Raw genomic sequence first — 14,758 nt, 5'->3', positions numbered from 1 at the left:
AAAAAAAAAAAAAAAAAAAAGAGGCTGGGAGCAGTGGCTCACACCTGTAATCCCAGCACTTTGGGAGGCCGAGGCGGGCAGATCACCCGAGGTCAGGAGTTTGAGACTAGCCTGGCCAACATGGTGAAACCCCATCTCTACCAAAAATACAAAAAAATTAGCCAGGCGTGGTAGTGGGTGTCTGTAATCCCAGCTACTCGGGAGGCTGAGGTAGGAGAATCGCTTGAACCCGGGAGGTAGAGGTTGCAGTGAGCTGACGTCGTGCCATTGCACTCCAGCCTAGGTGACAAGAGTGAAACTCCGTCTCAAAAAAAAAAAAAAAAAAGAAAGATTATTCTTTAAGGTAAAAATATATTAAATTTTTCAGTCTTTCTACTAACGATTTTTAAGTCTACCTTTCCCCCTCAATCTTTCTCTCCCTCCTCAAATCTCACAGTCCGTCCTTCCTTTCCTCAAGAAGCTCAGGGCTCTCAGGAATGGGTCATCTTAAAGTCAGGGGCACTCCACTTGCAGAAGTCAAGATTCTGGCCTCTTGGATCTAGTTCTGGCTGGCTGCCATTAACTCGCTGTGAGACTGCATGGGCAAGGCACTTTCCTTCCTTAAACCTCAGTTTCCTGCTCTGTAAAGGGAAAGGTTAGATTACCTGACCTCTTTTCTAGCCCTGGCAATCTATGATTCCCTAAGGGAGAAGACATGTGTCACTCCATCAGGAAGTAAGACATTTGTTCCTGCCCTTTACAGCTTCTCTCTGGGCCACTGCAGAGAAACTCCCTTATAGATGCCTACCTTTCTCTTGCTGGCTTAACCAAAGGGACAAGTACGTTTTAGAAGGAGGCCTTCCTTTAAGAGCCAAACTTGGGGCCGGGTGTGGTGGCTCACGCCTGTAATCCCAGCACTTTGGGAGGCTGAGGCGGGCTGATCACAAGGTCAGGAGATCGAGACCAACCTGGCTAACATGGTGAAACCCCGTCTCTACTAAAAATACAAAACAATTAGCCAGGCGTGGTGGTGGGTGCCTGTAGTCCCTGCTACTTGGGAAGCTGAGGTAGGAGAATGGCATGAACCCTGGAGGCGGAGCTTGCAGTAAGCCGAGATCGCACCACTGCACTCCAGCCTGGGTGACAGAGTGAGACTCTGCCTCAAAAAAAAAAAAAAAGAGCCAAACTCCTCCCACTAAGAAGAAAAGAAGTTGAGGCAGTTTAACTCTAACCCTGAATTTTGATAAAGCAGATGGGAGACTGAAAGCAGCTATGGGGCAGGAAGGAGTATGATAAGCATACCTCCCCACCCGTCAGACTTAGCACACACCTAGGGAGCCCCACATAAGTAGTAGCTGCTAATCCAACTCAACTGTGTGTGGATGGGAAGAAGAAAGCAAGGACATGTGTAAACACACCCACAGCATTCACATAAGTGTTCAATCAATGTCCATATACTCTCTTTCTCTCCTACTTTAAGCCTGTAAGAAGCCATGGTGGGAGGCGACACCATATCCCAGTCTTCCCCTTCCCCAAAGTTGGAAAGGAAGAGACAGTGAGACAGGAGCTACTTGGCTTCCTATAAATTGTTTTGTCCTTCCTCACAGCTGCAATCAGAAGCTAAGGGCTCCCGCAGGCCTTGTTCTGATCTGCTGCAGGCGATGGAGGGTTTTTGAAACGGAGAGGACTTGGCTGCGGCCCCGTTTCAGCTGCCGTTGGGGCTGGCTAATGGGCTCATTCGGGAAGACCCCCGCCTGCCGCACTAAAAGAGTCCCCCGCCGATCCCCGCCCCAGTCCCAACCCAATTAATAAATGGGGGCTCCCACTTTATGGCTCTGGGAGCAGGAATCAGAGATACATAAATGATCCCTAGGGAGGGACAGAAAAAGGCCTTCCAAGAATGAAGCCAGAGAATTGTGCATCCACAGGCATATGCTGCCACAGGGTAGTCATATCCCATTTTCAAAGCATTAAAGGGGAAGAAACTGGCAAAAATACTATTTTCTTTCCCAGATCCAGAGTAGGATAGCATTCTTGAAGTCTATGGGCACACCCTAGCAACAGACTCCCTCTTGCCTGGTTCTTCAACTGAAAAGGGCAGGGTGCATGCAGGTTATCATCTGGACACATAGTGCATGCTCCATTATTCTCCAGGGGCAGTGCCCCCTCCTAGACTCCACAATACTGAACACTGACACATCCTATCAATTGGTAAATAAAACACTTCCTACTTAAAAACAAAGCAGTTCCCTCTTACCAAGCTTTCATCACCACCAACAGCACAAATGTGTCCTGGGATCATCATCCTGAGGCTTTTATCCCTCTCTTCACATCCAAGCTGTGACCAAGCCTTGCTAATTCCTGTGGACCCACTTCCTTTCCTCTGATTCTCCTCGTCTTACTCTAGTGTAAACTCTCAGTGCTTCATGTCTTGGCAAGAACAATAATATTCTAGTGAACTTTTCTGCTTCCTTGACCAAGTACTGCTACAAAAGTCCTCAATGTGATTTTCATCTCATCATGCTCTGTTTCCTGCTACTGCTTAACAAATCAAATTCCTCATTGAACCCAATGAGATTGCTCCTCCAACTTCATTTCCTAATACTCCTTTCCTGTACCATTCTGGTCAGCCAATTCACAGCCTCTGCACAAAACATACATGAGCCCTCTTCTATGAGATTCTTCCCACTGCTCACCTTCCTCTTCTGTTCTATGTCCCTTATCTTCTTTATTTTCAAATAATTGTTTCTGAATAACTCCACTTTTTCTGATTATTTCTTTGCTTCGGTTTCCTCTTATTATAACAGTTTTATATTATAACCTGCATTGATATGTTGACTTACAAATACAGATTCCCCACTCTCCACCAGCTGTAAGACTGACCTCTCTCACAAGACCCAGAAGCTTCCTGAAGGTGGGACCCTCCCCCAGTCTTCTTCCTCAGAGGTTGTCCTGTCTGTACTCAGGACATGTCTCTGCTAATGATATTAATGCTCCCCACAAAGCAGCCCTCATGGTATAATTATTGGGATATTATATCAAACAACCACGAGGAACACAATCTTATTCTGTCAATTTTCAAACTGCCACCTGCCTTGACCTTGGCACTGAATCTCCCCAGGATTACAAATTCAGTTTCATGACTTCAAAGTGTTACAAAACAAAAGAAAAAACAAGTACAGTCACCAAAGGAATTTATCTCTTTCATTCATGGTATATAAAGACTACTCTCTCTGAAGACATCTTAGGATGAGAAGCTCCATTTTGTTTCCTATTTGTACGATTAATCCCTCATTCTCAGGTCATGACTTGATTTTCCAAAATGAAAATCAATTCCAGAGCCAAGAGTAATCTTGGTCCCTATCAGTCCTATCTCTTATCAACATGTTTTAGAAGGTCTCTAGGAATGGTAAGTTATTTGTGAGTCTCTTTCAACAGTTTGGTAAATACTTCCTTAGATTAACCTCACTCTCAAATGCTGACTCTTTACTTCCTCTAGTTTAGCCCTGTGCGGTTAGAGAGGAAAACGTGGTCTACCACTCCCCTTTATCGCCTACATATTGCTAGGATAATGGCCTTTTTTATTTTTTTGAGATGGAGTCTCGCTCTGTCGCCCAGGCTGGAGTGAAGTGGCGCAATCTTCGCTCACTGCAATCTCCGCCTCCTGGGTTCAAGCGAATTCTCCTGCCTGCCTCTTGAGTAGCTGGGACTACAGGCTTGCACTACCACGGCCGACTAATTTTTTGTATTTTAGTAGAGATGGGGTGTCACCATGTTAGCCAGGATGGTCTCAATCTCCTGACCTTGTGATCTGCCCATCTTGGCCTCCCAAAGTGCTGGGATTACAGGCATGAGCCACTGCACCCAGCTGGCTGAGGTTTGCCTTTTATTAATTCTATCCCTTAGTCTCAAGGTGCTCATTAATCAAGATAAAAACAAAGCACTTAGCGCAGTGCCTGATACATAGCAGGTACCCAACAATGTTAGTTCCCTTTCTCTGCCTTCTTTCTCGCAACACTATACAGGTTCCTCAGCCTCTCTGGCCCTTTTTTACTGGTTAAAGATGGCACTGAACTAAACAAACTAATGTTCTTTTGTAGCTCTAACATTCTGTGACTCTAATTCACATACTCTCGTTTGTTCTTCTACGCACTGCCATCATTTGGATCTAAAATGAGTGGCAGAGGACTACTACTAGTCTTCAGGTTGACTTAGCGTACCTAAAACCACTTGCAAGAGTTTTGAAACTCAAACAATACCAGTAACTTTAATGTGATGCATCCATGTCATTCCTCCTTATTCCTGAATTACTCTCTTGAACTATGTAGACAACAGTGTTAAGTGTCCTTATATATTGCTTAACATATTTGCCCATCTTTTCTAGTTTCCCTTCAGAAAATGTCTTAATAGTATCCTAGGGGTTCTTGGCCCATCCTGCAACCCTAAATGTAAGACTACTTTAATCAAGGGGAATTCTTTACTCAGTAGTGGTGCTTTAACGGGGTCTTCCTGAAATGAATTGTGAATCTCTAAGAAAATTATCCTATAAATTTCACTAGCCCAACCATAATTTTTCCTTCCATCCCATATCCCTATCTCTTCTTTATAAGCAATTATACCCAAGCTGGGCGCCGTGGCTCACACCTGTAATTCCAGCACTTTGGGAGGCTGAGGCAGGTGAATCACAAGGTCAGGAGTGCAAGACCAGCCTGGCCAGCATGGTGAAACCCTATGTCTACTAAAAATACAAAAAATTAGCTGGGCATGGTGGCACGCACCTGTAATCCCCGCTACTCGAGAGGCTGAGGCAGGAGAATTGCTTGAACCCGGGAGGTGGAGGTTGCAGTGAGCGGAGATTGCACCACTGCACTCCAACCTGGGCAAGAAGAGCAAGTCTATCTCAAAAATAAATAAATCAGTAAGAATAAGCAATTATACCCCAAGTCTCTTTTCGCAGCCCAGCTACCAGACTCTTCGAGTTCTCCCTTCTTACCCTTATTTCCACTTCTTATATTGCTCCATTTTCTGAGACTTTTGGTCCCCTAACAGAAATTATAAATATTAACACTAGTATAAGACCAAACTAAAAAGTTCCAGACTTCAAAAAAGGGACCAGGCTACTAAGCTTTCTCTAGGTCTTTCAATTCAGCCTGTTTTCTCCAGGGCCAAATGCATTCAAAATTGCATTAGCCTTGGTGAGGAGGGTTGTCTACAAGCTGATCCTTACAAGGTGTAAGGTGTCCCTTACAAGGGTGTCCCTCATTAGGCACTGTTGTAGTTCTGAGACTCAGGAGGGAGAAGGATCCCCTCCTAGAGACAGTCCATCAGGTCCCTTAGGTAGAGAAAAAGACATCCTCCAAGACTCAGCCTTTGTTCTTTACTTAGCTCTTGACTGCTATATCGTGGACTTCTTAAAGGTTTCTTCATGCTGCCTGCCTCAGGGTTGGTTAGGCCTGGATAAAATGCCCTTCATTCCTTTAGAGCTATCAATACTATCTGTAGTTTACAACCATGCCAGAGCAAGATATCAAAAAGTCCATCCATTTACAGGTCCTAGGGAACCTGGGTCTAAGTGAATTTACTTCATGGCTATACCTTCTTATTCCAGAGAAGTATGCTGTAGCTGAAGGATGCAAATTAAGAATGCTCCACTAACAAACTACCCACTTAGAGGGTATGAAAGACAAACTCGGAATCAGCCTCTTTCTCTCAGCCTTGGAGTACTACTTTTTGAGATAAGAGATATGAGAGAAATCCAGTGGTCAAAGTGTTTTGGCACCCCAGTGATTAATCATCAGGACATTAAAGCAACTCTTATCCGCTTTCTCTTAGATACCAGAGAGCCCTCTTCTCATCAAGCTTTACTTCCCACAGGCACCATCTGCAAGTGAGCTTAGAAATGTCATCAGCAAAAGCAACAATCTCAGGATATGGAAGAAGAGGATAAAAAGGTGAAGGCTGAAAGAGGGGAAGCAGGAAGACAGAAAGATGACTCCTTGCCTTTCCTGGCCAGGGTACAAAGGGTACAAAAGATTCGTACCTACATAACACGAATGAAAAGCTCCTTTCATAGCTCCTAGAAATAAGAAAGTATAGTTAGTTTGCTTTCTCCTTCACTTTCCACTGCAGTAGGTTAAGGATCCAGACAGACATTTGTGTTCTGAATTGACTCTTATTACCTTTCAAAACTATGAAATAGCAGTAACTCTAAATACCTGGTAGGGTTAAGCAATCAATACCGATGGTAGGCCTAAAATATTCCAGTTGAATGGTGAGTGGGAAGAAAGAGAAACAGGAAAAAAAAGTGGGTGAATAGGAGATGGAGAGACCGTTGCGTACAGTAAGGAGTACCACCAGTAATTCCTTCAGGTGTCGTACTCCTCCAAAGTCTTTCAACTCTGGCTTGGAGTAATCTACTTGAGAGAATTCCTAAAGTTAGGAACACTGGAGGTGTTCCTACAGATGAGAACTGTCACACCTGGACAGTAAAATTAACCAAAGTGTCCAGGAATGCTCACCTTGCCTCTCAGGACAACCAGAAGACTCAGCAGTTCCACCTCTCCCTTGGAATGGTTGAGTGCTTCCTCCCTTGAGGAATTCCCCATTCCCATTACACTTAGCACTTCTGGATGATTAGAATATGAAAAGTCACTCAATAGTTAAAAAACAGTCAAGCTATGAGGCAATCTTTAATAACAACGGAAATCCCAAGATCAGCACCAAAAGCATTAACTGTTTACTTCTTTAAGGCATTAACCATACAGTTAAGGATGCCTATCTAGGAAAGGACAGTGCCTAAGAAATTGAGGTACTGAACAGCATGGTTTCTGGTTAGAAATGGCCTTGGGTATGACAGAAAAATCTAGGTTAGTAAGGTCCTCAACCTTTAGGCCTAGAATTGAAAAGACACTGCTTCAATGTTCACTGCTATGAAGTGAAAACAGTATTTTCTAGTAGGTTGAAGTTTACACCCCAATCATGAACTTGCAACCAGAAACACATAATTCCAGAAATTGGAACAATCTTGAGCTCTCCACTCTCCTTCTAAGATGTGACTTAGCCCACAGGCAAGGGAACACCACTTAAACTTTTGAGGATTCATAAACAGGTTAGCAACTCTCATCATCACCAGTTTTTGAATTCAACTTCCTTCTAGCTTCCCTTGCTCTGGTGTATCCTTTAACCTTCTTGTATGACTTGTTCAACCCATTTACAACTTCAGATACCTATCGCCCCTCTTTCTTTCTTCTAGTGGACTTTATCTGCCCTCTGCCTATTTGTCATAACTAGCAGGATTGCAGTACATACCACAGGGGCAAATTTATCCTGCGTTCTAAGCCATGAAAGAGAAGGGGAAGCAATTCTGTCTTCAGGTGGAGATGGGAAAGATTTTGGAAACAATAGGGACTTTAACTTTTAAACAATTTTTTGATTCACTTTCTGGATTGGCAACGCATTGGGAAATCTCAACAGAGGTAGGTACACTAATCCCCATGCTGACTCCGCATGTAACAACATGGGAACTGGGGTGGGGTGGGTGGTGAAGAGTCTGGTTTAAGACTATCCTTTGAGTCTAAACAGCCTCTTACCAACTTCCCTTGATGACAGTTGAGCTCAAACCCACTTACCTCTCCTGTCAGGAGGAGTCAGGGTATATGAAGCTCAACTCTTTTGATGGTTTGGTACCATTATTTGCATAACTTTTCTACTTTTTTAAAAAAAATCACATTTTATGGTTTTTCCCAACTCATTTTTTATTCTCTAGTTCCTAGTTTAGCGTTTTCAGGCACCTCTTCAAATCCTGATAACTTTCTGCTGGGAGGGGGAGTTTGAGTCTGTAACGATTCTGAGACAGAGAACCCCTAAGATAAAGTGGAGGAAAAATGTCCATTATACATGATTAGATATGCTCAGGGGGTACAGATTAAGAAGTAAATGCAATGGAGCAAAAGTGGTATAGTAACAGGAAATATTTAATTTTCCAATCTCCACTTTCCATCTTTATAAACTGAAAGAAAAAAATGTAATATATTACAAAATACCTGTACATAGACAAGATACACCCAATGGGGGTCAAAAACAAGAGAGAGAAAGGAATACAGTGTCAGGAACCCAAATCAGGGAGAATGAGGTGGCAACTGACACTTTTCTGATGCAGCATTCTCTCTCAAAACCTGCTGGTAACCATTTTAGCACGGTAACTATATATGCATATTATATATACACACACACATACAAGTGGTTGGGTGATGTCTATGGCATAAGCTAATAGAAGTTCTACTTGCAAATTTGTGCTAACTGCCCTGCTTTAAACGTATAGATCTGATGTTGCTTTCAAATATTTATCGTTCCTATGGACAGCTGAAGAAAAAACTAAGGAAACTGGGTCAAGTATATTTGTTTTCAAAACCACAAAAATGATCACGGTCAAACCAGTTTTGCCTCCCACTCATGAACAGAATCAGATTTCTCATCTGTTCAAAATAATGTATTTAATAGACTTAATATCTCTCATTGTACAATAATTAAAACAAAACGAAAACCACTTTTGAATGGAATTAATTGGGTTTGTAATTTTCAAATAGTCAAGTTGAAATTCTGCCAAACCTTTACTTCCATCATGTTTATAGATAACATAACTGAAAAATTAACAAATACCTTTTCTTCCTCCATACAGATTCCAGGATATTTAAATAAGTTTTTTTTTCCTCTGCTTTTAGAAATAGTCAAAACTACCAAACTTTTGTTTTCATTTTAAAAGACTCCCAAAATGGGGGTGGGGGTGAGATGGGATCATACATACACATACACTCACACATACACTCATCCCCTTCCCTAGTAGGGATGAGGGAATGGAGGCTTAAGTATATTATTTGGGATATTTGGCATAATTAAAAAATAAGAGGTGGGAGAGGGGAGGGAAAAACATTATTGATGACTGCTGATAACCAAAATACAATGAAAATATATAGATAATTTTATTCATATTTGATGGGAAACCAACTTTTTTTCATTGAACAGATACTTCTGAAAGTATCCCAGGCTCAAGTTCTTTAATAAAAAACAGGGAGTGGGGCCCAGTAACTCAAATTCAAATATTCTAAAATACAAAGGCCCATGTCTGAGGACTAAGAAGTCAACAGACAGAAGGTTCAGATGAACTTTAATGCAATTTACCAATAGCATGTCAGTAAGCCTAGTAAATCTAACTGGACACACTGGTATAAAAAAGCCATCAATGCCAAAATGGCTAGAAGGTTCTCTTTCCAAATCAGTGTTTGGCCCTGCAGGCAAGGCCAGATCAAAAACCAGAGAATAATAAAGAAATACACACACCGATATCTACCTATTTCTCATTAACAGGGGAAAACAGTCTTCAAGTATCTGAAGAGGGTTCTTCTTTCATTTCTTTAAAGTTTTTTTTTTCTTTTTTCTTTTTTTTAAGTAATGCACCTTTCTCTTATAGATTTTATTTTTTAAAATAAGAACTTGGCATTGAAACATGAATTGAGTTTTGAAAACTACCCTCGAAGATGATGAAACATGTTTGCTTTTTCTTTGTAAAAGGGGGCTAATCTATGTTTCCTAAAGGTCTAAGTCTGTGCAGATAAATTATATGACATGTATCTGTTTTTAAAACACTCTATATGCTGGTACTCACATAGAAATAGAAGCCAGAATGAGAAGCCTCCCAAATTATCCCACCCTGACAGCCTTTCCCTCTTTCATTTCCTGTTTATGATAAGGCAAAGTTCTTGCCTGGAAGCACAATTTAACCCCTTTTACCAAAACCAAATCCAAATGTCTTTGGAGGAAAATGCCTATAAGAACTGGCAGGGTACACATGCTGGGATGTGGACATGTCAATACTGTTCTTCCTCGCAGTATGCTGTTTTAAAATTATTTTTTTAAAAAAGGTCAGGTATTGATGTATCTTCAGAAAAATACCCACCCTAAACTAGGTTACATTTCCATGTATCTTCAGGATTTTTCTCTTTGACAGTATCACAATGCTCTGTTTGAAAGGTTTTTTTTTTTTGACATAAAAATATATGTGTAAACAATATGCTAAATGCTGTTATTAGCCCTCTAGGTATGGAGGCATCATCTCTAACCACAGCTCAGCAGCAATGTCCAAGCTGTCCACACTTACAAATCAACTTCCCCATCAGAACATGGTTTAAAAAACAAAACATTTTAGAATTGAAGAGTTACAGAGAACAATGTAGGAGTCTGAATTTCCTTTCCTTTATTTCAAAAGAAGTAAAGAATTATCCCAGGTTCTTGGGCATCTCAACGATTTTTTCCAAACAAATGCCTCAAAGAGAGAGAAATAGCGACAGCGAGAATGAGCAAGCAAGCGAGAGAGCGAGCGTGAAAGAGAGAGAGCATATGTGGGCAAAAAAGGAAAGAGATTGGGTAAAGTCTACCTACTTGCCCAAGAATGCCACTTTCTACAACCTGCTTTACGTGCAGGGAGAAGGGCATATCTTTTGTCAAAGAGGAGTAAACTTTAAGGATGAGTAATTTATTTGGAAAAAAAGTATGTTCAAGATGCTCAATGGGGAAAAAGTGTTCACTTAAAAGCAAAATGTGAGATGGTGGAGAGGAAAGAAACATTTATTTAAATCATCCAGGCCACTCTGTTTCCCTTATAGCAAAAGCCTAAGCGCAGCTCAAATTTTGTGAACACTATTCTCTTTAAAGGAAAAAAACCCAAAACACCTAAATTAAAATTCTAAAGAAAGAAACCACACACAACCCCCCACCCCAAAACTTTAAAAATCAAAGAGCCTCTCCTGAGCCATCTCAAAACTGAAACTGTTCTTTCTCTCTTCTGATCAGTAAGTGCAGGCAATGAACTAATAAAACATTTACTTTTCAATGTAATGATCCTCTCCATATTCTCTACTTGTATCTACTAAGGTAGAGTTGAAGTAAATGTTCTGGCTATAGCCCATCCAGGGGGAAATAGTGCCAACATCATTATTTCATAAGTCGCCTGCTAGTAGCAAGTGAGCAAGGAATACAACGGACAGCTTTGCAGTAGCCAAATGCAGATGATTACCTCGCTCTGGCAAATGATTTCATTAAAGATTCAGAGAATTGGATGGAAGGATGGATAGGGAAGGAATCTTTCAGGACACTGAAGTCTCTGGGTTAGTAAGGAACTCCTCTCCCTCTTCCCCCTCTTGGTGGGACTCTCGTAGGCCCCCGATAGAGTTTTCCATAAGCAGAAGACTGAGTTGGGCCCCCCCAGTGAAGGCCTGCTCCTGAGCTGCTGGCCCCAGTGGTTCCTGGCCCCAGCTCCCCATAGTTTTGCAATTTGGTCTCTGCATGTACCACAGAATTGCTGCTTCCCTCAGCCTTCAGGAATGGTTGCCCGACCACCGGGTGTAACGCTAAGGGAGCCCTGGCAAAACGGAGGTCCTGGTCCCCTGGAAACTGCACTGACCCTGTGCCCTGGTAACTGCTGGACTCCCCAAGGTGGCTCACAGAGCCTGAGAAGGTCCTGTTCTTCACCAGGGTCTGGACCAACGATTCTGTCAAGGCTGGACCAGAGTTTCGTTCATCAGTGTCAATGGAACTGAACCCTGTTTCAGGCCCATCAGTGTTTCCGTAAGTCCTGTTTGGATGGGGTCGGGTGGAGTACTCCATTGGTCTCAAGGCCTGGTGCTCATGTGGCAGGTGGCCAGGAGGCTCTGCTTCAGGCTGGGATAAAAGTTGCAGCAAGGCGGCTGTCACGGCTGGGTTCAACTCCTGGGGGGCGCTGGAAAGATCGCCTTCAACCAGAGGGGGTGGAGGTGGCGGCGGTGGAGGTCCGGGGGGCTCAGGGGGCCTCTTCTCTGGTGGAAGAATGTGAGGAGGACATGCTGTGGAAGGGTTACTTCTTTTAAACACCATCTTAAAAAGCACATGTGATTATAAACAAAAACACACACACTGCGCAACATAAACAAATATCAATATAAGTAACCAGATATATAAAGAATAAAATCTTGGGATCAGGAAATTGCAATTATAAATAAATCAAGTGATTAAAAGTAAAACAGTTGCATTCTGGATCTAATAGCTAGTGTAAAAATATCATATGTTTCAAATGATTATCCTGATTTTTATCTGAGATTTCCTCCATTTCCTTCCTTTAAAGAACTAATATGTAGGCTGCTGGTAGACTCCCTGCCCTTTTTTGCTGTTAGATGGAAACATTAAAACAAAGCAGAAGGAAGGAAGATAAGAGGGAACAACATACATGCTGTGGTCACATTTCTAGGACATAATCTTGCTGTACAACAGAGACCCTGTGTGGATTTGGCTAACACATTTTACAGAATGTTTGATCACATAGGTTAACCTGAAATAAAACTTAAAGAATATACAGGAGAGATAAAATAAAGTAAAAAGATATCATTACTATCATGTATAAAAATACACTTGCTTCTCCAAACTTTAGTCACTTCTCCCCAAAATCATAGTCTGAAAGGATTTAACTACCATATTATCATTCAGCTTCCCATGTTACAGTAATTTTAAAAAGTAATTTCTATCTTAATTTTCTATTTTGTTTTCCTACCTACTGCATTTTTTTTCCATGCTATGAAAAAAAAAAAAAATCACTATAGCAGTGTCATGCAGAATGAACTTTTGATAAACATCTGTTTATCTTGGAGACAGTGACAAGAACTGAGAATTTAGAAATGTATTAAATTCATACTGTAATCTGTCTTTACAAAGATCTTTTGTCTTTCTTGAACTACTTCCCCAGACTTTCTTTTTTCCACTGCTGCATAAATGTGCTTAAGCATGATAAACACTGTCTGACAATGAACTCCTGCCAAGGCAGGAGAGGAGAGATGTAACATGGTATGAGTTTGAGGACACAGAAAACCACTGAGACAGAAGTATGGTCGGAACAATGCCTTTAGAAAATTGAGAGTCATCCTGCTGAAGAAAAGATTTAATGTTTTGGGATAGCTTCCAAATGACCGATTTTTCTTTTCCCTATGGAGGCATATTTTAAAATATATATATATATAGTCATTCTTCCATTATCTAAGCTGTGATGTAAAGTCATTACTCAAAGCAAGCCAAAAACAATTTTTAGTTATAATTAGATATTTCTGTAGCACATTTACCTTAATTCTATTCTGCAAAGACAATCAGTAAATAAGTTTGTATTCCCTTAGTATGCAGATGAAAGCACTCTGAAAACACTACATAATTGTAAGGTCGTATAGTACAAAAGATGGTCAAGTGCTACATGTAACATCCAAGCAAGGTGACCAACAGTCCCAGTTTGTCTGGGACTGAGGGGGTTTTCCAGGTTGTCAGTGTTCAGCTTTAAAACTGGGACAGTTCAGGAATGAACTGGTGACCCTATGTATAGTACCCACACAAGTTACTTGTTGACTGATTGGCTGGTTGACAGGGTGGCAAGGGAAAACGAATTTAAGGACAAAAAATTAGCCATGGAAAATTTTGAACATGGAGAACAGACATGCTGAAAAAGGAGGGCTAACTGTACTACAAGTAATGATAGATTTCAGAGCCTTTTGTTTTCAACACTCTCTATATAAGGACATCACTGTACCAGTTTTTTTTTTTTTTTTTTCTTGAGACGGAGTCTGGCTCTGTCGCCCAGGCTGGAGTGTAGTGGCTGGATCTCAGCTCACTGCAAGCTCCACCTCCCGGGCTTACCCCATTCTCCTGCCTCAGCCTCCCGAGTAGCTGGGACTACAGGCGCCCGCCATGTCGCCCAGATAGTTTTTTGTATTTTTTTTTTAGTAGAGATGGGGTTTCAACGTGTTAGCCAGGATGGTCTCGATCTCCTAACCTCGTGATCCGCCCATCTCGGCCTCCCAAAGTGCTGGGATTACAGGCTTGAGCCACCGCGCCCGGCGTGTACCAGTTATTTGTAAAAGTATTTCTGGACTACACATAAAATGGAACATGAGGTTTTTTTAATACTGAGGTCAAATAACTTAAAAATGTATAACTGTAAAAATGAGATAATCTAAACTTACATTCTTCCAGCTACGCCATTTTTTTGTATTCAAACTCTGCCTTTTATGTAAATAGCCTAAATATGTTTCAACAGAACTAACTCTTGAGGTCAAATTCTTTCATATGTATAAAATAAAAATTCGATACCAAGGTAGCAAAGGCTGGGCATGGTGGCTCATGCCTGTAATCCCAGCACTTTGCGAGAACAAGGCAGGCAGATCACTTGAGGTCAGGAGTTAGAGACCAGCCTGGCCAACAAGGTGAAACCCCGTCTCTACTAAAAATACAAAAAAATAAGCCAGGCCTGGTGTCATATGCCTGTAATCCCAGCTACTTGGGAGGCTGAGGCAGGAGAATCGCTTGAACCTGGGAGGTAGGGTTTGCAGTGAGCTGAGATCACGCCACTACACTCCAGCCTGGGTGACAGAGCAAGACTCCATCTCAAAAAAAAAAAAAAAAAAAAAAAAACTTATTAAAGTAAGCCTAATAAAACTTCTTAAAGGAATTAAAAATAAAATATGAATTATAAATCATATTGTTATCTTTAAAATATCAGTGTTGTCAATCCTTAAAAGTACAGACTTTTGGCCGGGTTGTGGTGGTTCACACCTGTAATTCTGGCACTTTGGCAGGCCAAGGCAGGTGGATCACCTGAGGTCGGCAGTTCAAGACCAGCCTGGTCAACACAGCGAAACCCCGTCTCTACTAAAAATACAAAAAATTAGCTGGGCGTGGTAGTGGGTGCCTGTAATTCCAGCTACTTGGGAGGCTGAGG

General features: G+C 41.6%; 1 protein-coding gene across 26 annotated transcripts in view; it reads right to left on the bottom strand.

Moving 5' to 3' along the window:
- The window catches only part of CDK12 (cyclin dependent kinase 12), a 141,463-nt gene that overhangs the window by 54,687 nt on the left and 72,018 nt on the right, over positions 1 to 14,758 (bottom strand). For 21 of the 26 annotated variants that reach the window (XR_002730002.2, XR_002729994.2, XR_002729992.2 and 18 more), the window contains exon 14: positions 11,435 to 11,852. The exons of 1 other annotated variant lie outside the window; for it this stretch is intronic. Coding sequence is in view for 3 of the 25 variants with exons in the window: in XM_023204269.1 (XP_023060037.1) it covers positions 11,140 to 11,852 (713 nt within the window). In the remaining 22 variants the exon portion in view is untranslated. Of the gene's footprint in view, positions 1 to 7,934; positions 11,853 to 14,758 lie in introns of those variants that run through there. 4 more of the 26 variants (XR_002729990.1, XM_023204270.2, XM_023204269.1 and 1 more) reach the window with 4 other exon arrangements.

This window comes from Piliocolobus tephrosceles, chromosome 16 (genome assembly GCF_002776525.5).
Source record: "Piliocolobus tephrosceles isolate RC106 chromosome 16, ASM277652v3, whole genome shotgun sequence".
NCBI lineage: Eukaryota > Metazoa > Chordata > Mammalia > Primates > Cercopithecidae > Piliocolobus > Piliocolobus tephrosceles.
This window is presented reverse-complemented; position numbering and strand designations above follow the sequence as displayed.